General features: G+C 37.8%; 1 protein-coding gene across 2 annotated transcripts in view; it reads left to right on the top strand.

The window, feature by feature from the left end:
• DPH6 (diphthamine biosynthesis 6) overlaps positions 1-6059 on the top strand; it is a 210181-nt gene extending 204122 nt beyond the window's left edge. For both annotated transcript variants that reach the window (XM_056346646.1, XM_056346647.1), the window contains one exon: positions 5743-6059. In XM_056346646.1, the coding sequence (XP_056202621.1) occupies positions 5743-5858 (116 nt within the window). In that variant the 3' untranslated portion in view covers positions 5859-6059. The remainder of the gene's footprint in view (positions 1-5742) is intronic.
• The last annotated feature ends 6921 nt before the right edge of the window (positions 6060-12980 follow it).

Raw genomic sequence — 12980 nt, 5'->3', positions numbered from 1 at the left:
TTAGCTGGATGAAGTGTTACCCTGTTTTGTACCTATCAGTGCCTACAACTCACAGTATTTTATGACCAAAATGTCAGTGTCCTATCAGTTTGGATTCTAACAAACATGTCCTTCACAGAAGAGGTTGCAATCATCTGAAATGGTTCTTTGGTGTTAGGGATGAGCCGAAAGAGGATGGCTAACTTTGGCTTTAGTGGTTCTGGTCCAGGCTGTATTTTAATCTGGTATGTGATTACTTGAAAAAGACTTTTTCATTGTTACAATTAAACTAATCTGGTGTGAAAAGCAGGAAGCCCTTCAGTATAGATGGGTCCATAAGTGCAAGACAAACTGAAATGAAATGCGACAAAAACCTAGGAGATACATTTTTATGGCATAATTGTTTGAAAATACAGACATGCAGATTTCAGTGGCTGCTTTGGTATCTGACCAGGCACGTGTTTGTAGAGACCTGAGTTCCAAATGCAACTGTAACTCCTTCTGTAATTTCTTTTTTTTGTTATTGTTTTTTTGGGGGGAAGGGTGGTTATGTATACTTTAGAAATAGGCCTGAAACAGTAAATTGGGGTGGGGGTGTGTGTGTGTGTGTGTGTGTGTGTGTGTGAGGGAGGGGTGTTAAGTTTAAGTCATGCCAGTTACTTTTTAAATTTTTTTAAACAAATATTATTATGTATTTACCATTCAACAAGAAAGCTCATTCATCAGTTGTTGACTTAGAAAGAAGGGAGAGAAATCTAGACACAGCTTAAGAAGTCTTCACAACACAGACTGGATTTTCAAAGTTATATAGCAAAGAACACAAATTCCTTTATTGTCATAGTTTCAAAAACTGGTTTAAGTAATCACAGGTTTAAAGCAGTTTCACAGCCTTATCCAAATTCATATTGGCCATTTGTCTCATATATCATGGCAACAGACTTCTGCAATTCAAAGCAGCTGCTTAACTCATATTCAGATAAATATCCCAGGCCAGAATGATTGAAGTGCATCATCAGTATTGCATGAAGGAGCTTATATCATCTCTAAAGCTGTGCTTAATGTGATCTGCCAAAAGGTGCCACCAAACTCCCCTTGTTACCAGTCCTTAACAAAACTCAGTTACACCCTGATCATCATTAGAAGTATGCAAATCATCACTATCCTGACATTATAAATAAGTCAGGATAAATAAGGCAAAGACAGACTAGAACTCACTCAAAACCAGGGCCAAGGGAAATCAGCGTAATAACCAGGATAAATAATCAGGAGTGGTTGGCCTCCAAAGCAAGATCCATTTCCATTCTCCTAAGTTTAGTTATTGTTCATTTCACTCCTTTTGTGGATATGAATATTTCCCACTTGGAAAAAAAAAATTAAGACTTATTTCAAATTTCTGTAATTTTTGAATAAATTTATAAAAACATTGACTAATCTTGGCCACTTTTCTTTGGCCACAAAGACAAATCTTTGGCCACTTTTCCCTGGAACTGGTAGGCTCTTAGTATTTTTGAAGATTAGCTGATATGTTTTGAAAGTGGAAACACAATCATTTACAAGGTGTTGCTTCCATTTTTGCTGTGGGCAGAGTGGTTTTGAAAACCCTGTCCCTTAACAGGGAAATGACCCATATGACCAACGTGAAATAACGTGATCGAGAATACTGAAGAAAATGATGAGGTACCATGTGAAAAGCCAAGTACTGAATTATGCAAAATGTCCACGTTATTGTCATTTAAAATATTCACAGCTGCAGCAAAAAATCAGCACAAAATCATATTTGCAAAGGGACTCACTTTTATATTCCAACAGTATATTTTTCTTTGCTGGGCTCATTTTTATTTTGCACAAAAAGGTATTAATTAAAATGAAGCAAGCAAATTGTACAGGTTTCATTTTAAAATCTTATATCCCACTGCATCATTTTATATTATCTGAAGTAAAAGTGTGGGGAAAAAACCTGAATTGTAAAAACTGGCAATTTTTTTAAAGCATGTTTTCCTTCCTTGCTGTGGTTGTAAACCACAGAGACAGTCAGCTGGATGTTTAAGAAAGGGAGGGGGTCTCCAGTTCCTCGTGTTTCACCTTTTCATTGCACTGCCTGATCATTTAAGACAGAAGCTTGTTCCAGACAGCTTTAATTAAACTATGCTGTGAAACTGTATATAGATCAATGGAAGTGATCCATAACAAGAGGCTAATCATGTATTTAACAGTGTTCAGTCCAGTTCAGTCACCTTCTACCATTTCTGTGGCTTTACATTCATGTGGCAAAGCCCTGAATGTGTATATGTATTTTTTAATCCATCTCATTAGTGACCATATGCTTTGGCTTCAAGGGAGACAAGATCTGTCTGCAATCTGCCAGGGATTTAGGGACATCAATAATTTGTGAATAGTCATGTTGGTACTGGTCGAAGGGTTAAGTGTTCTGCACACCAGGGGCACATCTTTTGGGACTGGAACTCTTAGTCAACTGTTAGGAACCTGATCCCCTGTGACGCATCTTTTCAAAGTACATGCTGCATGTCAGATCTCTGCAGCTGAAGCAATGGAGCTTTATTAGCTCAGGGATTTAAAAACCTGCTCTAAGCAATGTAACAATATCTTTTGGTTAAAAAGTGAAGGAAAGATAGTAGTTGTAATATGAAAGTGATTTTTTTATGTGCTGAGCTAAATATGATCATCCTTTTTGTTACTATTTTCCTTTTCAATATAAACTATTAGATTACTCCTCCCCTGCAAATATCCAGTGAAGCAAGAGTACCCCAGCAATAATGGGGAACTGATTTTGGAAACATAAGTAGATTCTGTGGCCTCACCTCATACTGCCTAAATCCTGCTGAAGCCAATGACAGCACAGATGTAAAAATCGTCTTCCTAATGTTTTGGAATGGCCCTTGAGGGGCTCCCAGGGCACTGTTTTCTCTACTTAATGTGAAAAGCACCTTTAAAAACAATAGCTTACGGTGTTAGGTTGTGCCATGTTATATGGAAGGGCTGCAAAGTCAGTGTGAGAGATCATCAAATTATTGGATCTCAGTATCATGTCCCTACAGAGGAATGGCAGAAACAGATTGTAATGCCAGAACTTCTGGTGAGAAAGACTTGGAATTCTTGTTGTTCATTTTAAGTTTTGGCTATGTCCATATCCCTCAGCTGTACCCAGGTCAGTAAAAAAACGCCATAGTGGTGCAGAAAGAAACTCTGTATGGAACCTGTGCCCAGAACTTCTGCCGATCAGTTGGGATTCAGTGGGATACATCTTACAGGATGAAGCTTGCCTGCTTTCAGCAAATTTCTTGTAGTAATAATAATTAATGGGAACCGTCACAGGAAATGAAAACATGCAGAATACACATCAGTTGTTTGCTGCTTGCTCATCAGCTGGTTTTGTTTGTACTTTAATAAATGTTCTGTATCAGGACAGAATAAGTAACTCCAAGATCGACATCAATCATGTATAGCTCATGACTGAGGCTCTTATTTATCTAAAAGCATAATTTACATAAGTAAAAAAATATAGATTTTGATTTATTAGTGTCACATCATTAAAAATATACAGTTAGCATTGGAGGATTTAGAGTAATTTATTATAGCAGGTAAAATATATAGCTGTCAAATTTTGGATTGTGTCAGCTATGATTACCTAGGCCACCACAAATTTACTAATTGTGTATTGTCTTCTGTGGGACCTTAGAGTACAATTTTGCTGTTTTAGAAGACCCAGCCTCCTCTTTCCAGAGGAAATTTCCATAAGCAGACTTTTATCCACAATTTTTTAATATATAAAGATGCATGTCTAAGGTAGAATGCTTTCATATGAAACTATTTGATTTATAAGTATGATAAAACATTTAGAGGCATATGTCCCAGCTTTTCATCCACATTTCAATTATACGTGTAGGCTTTGCTGCAGCAGTTTGCATTTGCAGTAGAAAAGGTGGTGGTCTTTTGGAAAGGTTGCTCTTTCTGGCTGGCAACCAGGTCCTCTAGGGCAGGTTCAAAAGTAAATGTTTATGGCTATTTTGGCCACCTCAAAAAAACAGAGGAATGGAGTTATATTTCCAGTTAACCTCACTTTCAAATTCTCCCTTTGAAATTAATAGCTGATTTTGTTACGGTAGCTCTTAGCACTGTTTCACAGCTTTTAGGCCTGTGAAAAAAGTTAAAGACTAAAATTATATTTTCTCAATTTTAATTGAGGAAAAAGGGAAATGTAATTTTAATCAGGTAGAATCGGTGATTCTTGAAGTGGCTTGCCTTCACCCACTTCTGCTTAATGCCCTGTGAGCCAGCATAGCTATAAAGTTTTCTGAAGTCAATGCTGAGAATGAAAATGTTAGCTGATGCTTAATTACTGGGTCACTTACTGATGAGTATCTGCAATACATAACCTGACTACCTTTTTACACACAATGTCAAGTCCTCTGACCTTTCCACTGACTGTTGATCTTTGGATCACCCTTGCCTGTTTTCACCTCTAGTGTCAATGATACCAATACGAAAGGAAGTCAGCAGAACTTGAAGGACTGGTACTGTCTTTGCAATATTTTGTAGGTAGCAGAGCCTGTATTACATTACTTTGTGCTACTGCTGCCAGGTAACAAGACAGAAGATTTTTGGCTTCAGTGAATACAATTGCAGAATTCCTGTTTTATCCTGGATAAGGTAACACTTTGACTGAACTGCCTATTCACAGTTTCACAGGCAGTGATGCCAAAAAAAACCCTCTGACAGTCTTCAAGTTCTGCCCTCTTTACACTCTCTCCAACCAAGATTGCTTAGTGTTATAAAGAATTGCCATAATCATAGAAGCTGCAGACAGAAATAACTTAATGAAACCAAAACCTATGCAGACCATACCTTACCATTAGGAAACTGTCTTTTGTAGGGTCATTTGGAGAGCTTTCAGCAGTCTTCTTTAAGGGTTCTGTGTGGCTGGATTTCTAGCATGTCCATTCCCTGCAACATGACCAAAAATGTCTTGATACTGAGGTTTAAATTTTCCATTCTGTAGTTTTCTTCCATATTCTACTAACTAGATCTTCTTTCTCTATTATTAATTCTGTTCCCGTAAAGGACTTGAAATTTACAAACTTCTGCCACACATACCAGTCTCTTTAAAGCTCTTTATAGCTAGATTCTGTATTCTTAGCAGTTTGAATCTCTCTATAATTCTAAATATTCAGTCGTATATGTTGCCATCCCTGTACTTCCTCCATTGTATCTTCAGCATGGCATACTTCTACTGATTTCAAATGGAAATCATGTTCATAATGTTTTAAAAAATGGCTCCTTTTAACTTCTAGTAGATTGATGCACCACAGTGGGACTTGAGAACAGAATTTCGTTTACAGACAACTACGTGCTGATCATCCCAATATCAAGTATGACAAAGAACTGAATTTCAACTAGCCTTTAGTTATTTTTACTACCTGCACTTAGTTTCAGGTTGCTGTGTCTGTAACCAGCAGACCACTCACTCACTCACTCAAGGTTGAGAAACATGCTTTTAACTGTGTTGCTGAATTATGGCCTTAGGCAACGTGTAACGTTAATCTCAAATTAGTCAACAAGGAGGTGGGAGATGATGATTTTTCCTTCTATATAAAGTGAAAACTTCAGAGTTGCATTTCACTTCCTTTTGTTGCTTGCCACTCCACAATAACTTTCAAAAATGTATTTAGAAATCATTTCTAAGAGATAACACAAAATAGAAAATGAGACCGAAAGGATTCATTAATTGTTTTGTTTCTATTTTAGGACTGCAAGAACATCTTGAAAAATATTTGGACAAGAAGAAACCAGCTCTGATTTTAGTACCTGTGGTGGATTTACCTGGCAAGGAAGTTATTCATATATCGTGCTGGCTAAGCTAGTAATTTAAAAGAGATGAGCTGATACCAAAACACACATTCAATCCAGGAGAGAACAAAGAAAAGAGTTGATCATAACTGTGTTAGATACTTTCATTAAGCTATATTGTTTGATTTAAGCAAAGTCATATTTAGCTTTTTAATGATGCCTCACGATATGTGACAGTGCCTGCTTTGTATGAACAATAAAGGTTTCTCTACAAATTATTGTGCTTTTTTCTCACTTATTTTTAGTTCTGTTCTGGTAGTAGCAGGTAGTCTTTGGGAGATGTCATTTGCTCTGATTACAGTTGTTCTTTTGTTTGATATATTTAGGCCTGGTTACAATAAACTGATTATAACTTCAGATCTTTTGGATGAAGATGAAACCGGAGTATTAGCTCCAATACTGCTTTAAAGACTTGATTCCTTTCAATTCTGTTATGAATTTACTGACTTCTCTCCAACTTCTGAAGACTTTATTTGTGGCCAGATTTTAACCCTTATCTTGCACCAGGAAAGAATTATTCCAGGGGTATTCAGGATGCACATTTTACCAAAGCAAACAATAGAGATGATGGCCACACTGTAGGATCTGCCGTCTTGCTTTCTGGGGCAGTAGCGGGTATCTTTGTGCTTTACATCTGGTAGACAGCTCTTATTAAAGAGATACCAGTATCTCCCCCTTCAGAAGACTTGAGTCTTCTCCAGAAAATCAACATGAGTTCTAGCACTACTTTCATTAAAACAGTCTCAAACCACAGTCAGCTGTGTGTCACCTGCTCCTATCAATTTCATTGCAACTGATATTTTACTCATAAGATCAATATAGGAGAGAACGCCTTTTGGACTTTGCTTGAGGCAGTAAGGCACTGTAGAGAAATATTTTCAGACAAAGGCTATAAAGTTACACCTTCAAGAAAGAGTATCAAACCTTTTCCTTGCCTCTGTTCTCCATCTATATATTCTCATATCTTCTCTTCCAGTGTGTGTGCACTATAGCTACATGACCAGCACTCCAGCTGTCTTTCTCTTACACCACTGTGTACCTGAGGTACCACTACAAAAGTCAACTGCATGGCAGTATGTTTACGTTACGGTTACTATGAGGTGGACTTAGCACTCCAGTTTTATTTTCTTACCCACAAATATGCACTTGGCAGTAGCTGATACAAAACCAGTGACTAAAGGTAAGAGGATCTTCCTCTGTTAGATGCTTTGCATGTCCAGCATACTATGGTGATGATTACTTGAAAACAGAAACTGTTACATGTTAAATCCTCAATATTTTATCAAGTAATACAGCAGAGCTGCCATACTTTTTAATAAGAATCACTCTTTCCACAGTTATTCAAATATTTTAGAAGGTGGAAGGCAAAAAGCTTTTTATATACCAGTGTATAAATACATGGAGGTATTAAATTAAATTTCTTAATAGAAAACGGAAGAATCTGTTAACAATACAGTAGTTCATTAACGTTCTGTATCATTTTTATGTTAAATGTATTTGATCCTTGTTCTTTCCTATGACCAGAAAAGAACTTGTTAATACTTGGATATGCCTGTTTTGTTTGAATTCCACTGTTTTAGAAGGCTAAATTATTTTCTTACTTTTCCCTGGAAATACAAGTGTTTTATTTCTCTCGGTGTGGAGTGCCCACAGACCAGACGCACAAGCTGGACTGAAACAGAAGAGAAGGAGACTACTTTCAGAGAGCTGAGGATGAAGCTTAATTTTTCATCTATTTGAAGCCAAAGAGATGGTATAGTTTGACTGTCTCCTGTGGCAGTCATGTTTTTCATAGGGAGTTTAAAAAAGATACCAAAACATGTTGATCTTGGCTTTTGTACTGTGCTGCATATTTTAACATGACAGGATTTTTGCTCCTAAAGAAACCAGCTTTTCCTGCAAGTTTTCCTGCAAGACTCGTGACTCAAACTATCTTTTTCCCCAGTAAAGGTGCATTGAAAAACGATAACACAATGCATTGGTCTGTAAAAGTATGATCTTCTTTTTTGTCTCAACAGAAAGCAAACCTTTTCCTTTTTTGAGACAACCTGAACTTCAATGGGCTTACTTTGTGAATAGCTAAAGAATACTTTGCTGACTTTTTCTCCTTGAGAGGCTTCATGCAGCTTCTACGTGGTGTGAGTAACTAAAACTATAAGCTGGGTCTGCAGTGTTTTAAGTATGAACAAGGCAATTTCTTCAACATTGATATGCAAGGTAGGTGAGTAAAGTGCTGCTCCAGATAGAGACCTAAGACTTTTATAATAGAAAAAAATAACATAACACCATTTTATCTGCCTTATGCTGTCACACTTTCATCATAATTACTGGGTCCTACTGTGAATAAGTTGTTTCACAGAGCTCTTTTTCACTTTCTTTGTAACAGAAGTGCTAGCTGAAGATGGGAGGTGGGGAGATAGGCGCACACACACACATGCACACACACATACAGGTGTTTTAGTGAAAAGATGGAAAGACATCTAATACTCAAAATTTACAGATGCAGGGTTTGTTTGGTTTGGTTTAGGTTTTTTTCCCCCCACGATTATCTTTGTTGAGTGGGAAAAAAACCAGCAGGTTTTAATCTTAAGACTGTAAATTTACATCTGTGCTAAGACACCAGTTTTGAGGACTCTCTGTATTACAAAAATTCTTCTGTTTCTCTGATTTTTACTAAGCCTGCAGGAAAATGTTTTGTATGCATATTACAACACGAAAAGTTGGCTGATCTAGGTTCCAGCACTCAGAATACAGAAAGGCTATGTAATAGGTGGGAAAATGTCTTTAAAAATGTAACCTTAGGTTTTATTTTTAACTTCTTTGCTGTAACAAGTGTTAGAATATGGCTTGCACATCTTTTCTTCTTTTTTTTTCCAAAAGAAATCTGTCTTGTTATAGTTCTCTGTGACAGTAAAATGTTGTCTCCTGCCTCCTTTAAAAATCTCTGTATGTCAATTTCTTTAGTTGTTTGAAAGCACGTTAAAGTGAACTGGCCAAATAGGACTGTAAGACCAAAACTGATTTAATAACTTTGCATTTTACTCATTTCAAAACCCAGTGATGGCTACAGTACCAGTGAGTCCTTACAATGCACATGGCTAAGCTGCTATAAAGGCACCAGAGCTGATCTTCCTAAATAGATTTTAAAATGACATTGAGATATTTTAAGCAGAGATTATTTAATTTTTTTTCCCTGTGAGTTTTATAGTTAGGTGATTCGGGAGCTGATTTGTTACACCAGATAGCACGGGTGCATCTTTCCTCTTAGACTTCCGAAGTCTGACAGGCGTTGGAAGCAGGATGTCTCCTGAGTATTAGAGAGGTGATCTGAAGCAGCTCTTCTCCTTCAAGGACATCCTGTTCATTATCTCCTGTCTATGTGCAGTACTCTAGTCAATCAAAATACAGTGACTGAATAAAACTTTTATTTCAAATAAATTAATGCATTGATTTAATAAAAGGTTTGTACTGCATGCTATAACAGTTCTCTAAATGAACACTGAAATCCTAAAATACAGAAACTTTTCATGTGTCCAAGTTAAATCTCTGTTACTTCTTTCAGGATGAGTTTGCTGCAGCAAACCTAGTTTATTCTGCCTCTTAAAGTAAAACTGTTCTGAGCTCTCTGAGTACTAACTGGCACTTATTATGTAAGTAACCTCCTTTTACTATTATAAATGTCTGGCATTGGGAATACATATTAAGAATACTTGACAATTTACTAATTTATGATCTCTTTAGTTGTATTTTAATATTTTTGGCAAGCCAGCCTGTGTTGATGTATTAGCCAAACATTCAAAATACAGACTTGAGATCTTGAAAGCTTCTTTTTTTCAACTTTCATCTGAACACTGAATATTTTTGACATATTTTAAATTTTAATTTTAAAAAACAGACTGGGTACCTGTGAACTGAACCCGTATGTTACATGCAAGTGCCCTTTTACTGATGACTCACTGCTCACAATCTCTTGGCTTTGACTTCTGTTGGATTAATTCACGGCTAGAATTTGCCTGTGGTTTCCTGCTTTTCTCATTTTTTAGAGCAATGTCTGCTTTTTCCCCGTATTCCCAAATAGAGAGGTTGGTCTGAGGAAATTCTCACAGGATATGTCACTGGAAGCAGTCTCCCTGTCATTGCCTTGACTCTCCATTTCATTTGCAATGTTTGAAAACCATTTCTTGGATATGTCTGCTCATTCTCCACCTCCTATTATATTGCTATTTGTGATTTTATTATTTAATCTTAAATCACTTTTAAATACTGTTTGCATAATTTAATCCAGTTGACAAGACTTACTGTCCACAGTAAAAACAGGATGTGCTCAAAATAGGTCAGATCTCACTTCTGCTTTTCCCAGCTTTCAGAGATTCCAGCTCTTCTCTAAATTATCCAGATCTCCAGTTCAGAGACATTTCAGAACAAAAAGATAAGCTGAACTAAATGCCCTGAACAAATTTACAGGTGTCCCTATCTACTAACCTCTTAGGGGACACCAAAGCCAGGAGGCATGGGTTAGGATCATGCCACCCCTTTCCTGGGTAGTTTAAGCGTATCCATTAGTTTTCTTGGGCCTCTATTTCCATATTTGTATGTGTTCTCACCCTTTTAAAGATGTTGGCAAAGAGATGCTATGTTGTACTCATACAACCTGGAATAACAAAAAGTTTAGACTGAGTGAGCAGCACACGAGAGTGTGAAAGTAATGTTGTAGTGGGAACCAGAATGAATGTGATCACAGATAGCGATTTGCATGAGCACAATCTGGAGAGCTTTTCTCTCACCACACTGCCTGCAGCAGTCTCAGATCACAGGAGAAGTCTGTAATACATCTAGTAACATTAATGATATGTTTTACAGCATGATTCATCCCCAATGATCCCAAAGTGCTTTACAAGTCCATTGCATAAAACGTGCTTGGGCCATCGCTAGGACACCCACGAGGCCTCCCCTGCAGGTGTGGATGTAGGCAGGTCTCTGCGGTTGTGTTGCTGGCAGAAGAGCTCCTCCGCTCTCTGCAGTCCCCTGAGCAGGGGTATTTGCTTTGGCAGAAGCACAGTTACCGCCGAGAGATTTCAACCTCAAAGCCACATCACCAGGCAGCTAACATTATTACTTTGTTAGTCATGAGAAGACTTGTTCCACTTTAGATTTTGCCATGATAGAGGGGGAAAACTCCCTTCTGGGCTCCGTCAGGCAACAGCCTATATTCTCATTCTGCAGCTCCTACTACTGACAGCTGTTGACAGTACTCTATAACCATAACATCTATGGTACATCAAATTATTGCCATACCCCACACAAAGACATCGTTTGCCTGAGATAGGAGTTGTGACATTGCATTAGAGGTGAAAGTTTGCGCGAGCATTGCTTCACCTTCTCCGATTCCTGTGATTTTGTTGGTAGCTGCGTTGACAGTAGTTTATTTTGTTGCTTATAGAAGAACAGAGGTCCAGAAGGAAGAAGTACATTTCTCTGATGTAAGAGTTATCTCGTTGCAACAAAGTTCAGTCCTACTCCCACACAGACCCAACCGTTCTGCAGCAAGACCCAGATACATGCAAATGTAGAGCCTTTTGTAACTGAACCAAATTTCCACAGCTCCAGAGCCGGATCTGTTAAGGTTCAAAGCAGGAGGTGTTAAATGATATGAAATAATAGAAAAGAAACACAGACAAGAAGTCAGTGCCAAAGGAGTGGTATCATTAGGAACCGGTGAGGGAGCCAAGCTAAAAAGGCAAATAGGTCTAGGAAACTGAGGGGTTTATTCTGTATTTATAGGATGTCTTTGAAGGAACGGACCCTGGACTGCCTTCTCACTGTTGCTAGTTGTAACTGTAAAAGATTAACGTATGAAGAACAAAGAGGAATAAATAAGAGTTTCCAGGAAAGAGATCCAGAAGTTTACTTTAGAATGCATCTCTCGTCCTTTCAACAAGGTATAAAATGGTAAATGATTTGACTACTTACTGTGTGCTTTGGTCTGGCATCCGAAGGTGCGGATGCCTGACATGAGGGTAATATGCAAGAGGAGCCACCAGCTGTGTGCCATCCTGCTGTTAGGGGACATTTCTCCTGGGCACTGCCACAAGGGACCTGGCTAATAGGTCTTGACTGGAGGGCTGTAGCCCACAAATGTGCTTCTCAATTGTACTCCTCGTTCATCAAGGCACTACAGCGTACCAAGACATTGATTCGGGACTTGCCTTTCATTGTGATGGATCTTGTTTAAAACTAACTATTTAAATACTAAAAGTCACAATATCTCATATTGCTGCTCAGATGAGGCAAGCCAAATGTGATTCTCTTTACACAACAGTCCCCAGTGCAGACAAAAAGCTTTCTCAGGTTGAGATCCTGCCACTCACGTAATTATTTAGAGAAAGACAGCTCCACTACTTCAGCTCTGGTACTTCACAAGAAGAATGGAAACATTAGGAAAAGTTTTTTCTTTGATGTAGAATATGCTGCCAATTTTTTGTTATTAAAAGAGGAGCTAACTTTAAATAAATAAAATTTTGCCTGGAGGCTTCTGAAAACTAATGTTGTGTTTTGACAGTGTCATTTTTCTGATTCCTGAAAGCATTATGTGAGTTATCTCAGGACTTCATCATGATTTTTATTCTGTGCTGCATATAGTGAATTAGTTTTTCAGCTCTGGATTTTATTTGATTTCCGTTTCTCTCTCTCACACACACACACGCAAAGTCATATCCCTGTGCAACTGACAGGTGCTCCCCAAAGCTGTTTTTTCCCCCTTTTAAGGGACAGGTGGATCAACCCCATGTAGAGGAAGTGAAAGACAGGGTGTAGTAAAGTGGAGGCAACTACCATTATTTTTTATTGGGAAAAGTGGATGACGAGCAGTCATCTTTGAAAGTCTTTGAAAAGGAAAACAAACTAAGGAAATAGAGAAAGGTCACACAAAAACCCTGTGAAAAGACAGAGTTTTGTTTACAAAAAAAAAAAACCAAAACCACAAACCACACATGCTACCTTCAATGTGCCATTTCTATGCAATGCCTTTTTAATTGAGATTGTAGCTTTAAATCCTCTGAATTCATGCTTTGCCATAAAGGATATTGCTGTAAGGATGATATAGGACTTTAAGAAGAAGCAGATAGTCTTCAAATAAC

Source organism: Falco biarmicus, chromosome 7 (assembly GCF_023638135.1).
Source record: "Falco biarmicus isolate bFalBia1 chromosome 7, bFalBia1.pri, whole genome shotgun sequence".
Classification (NCBI taxonomy): domain Eukaryota; kingdom Metazoa; phylum Chordata; class Aves; order Falconiformes; family Falconidae; genus Falco; species Falco biarmicus.
Note: the sequence above shows the minus strand (reverse complement) of the source record. Positions and strands in the feature narration are given on the sequence as shown.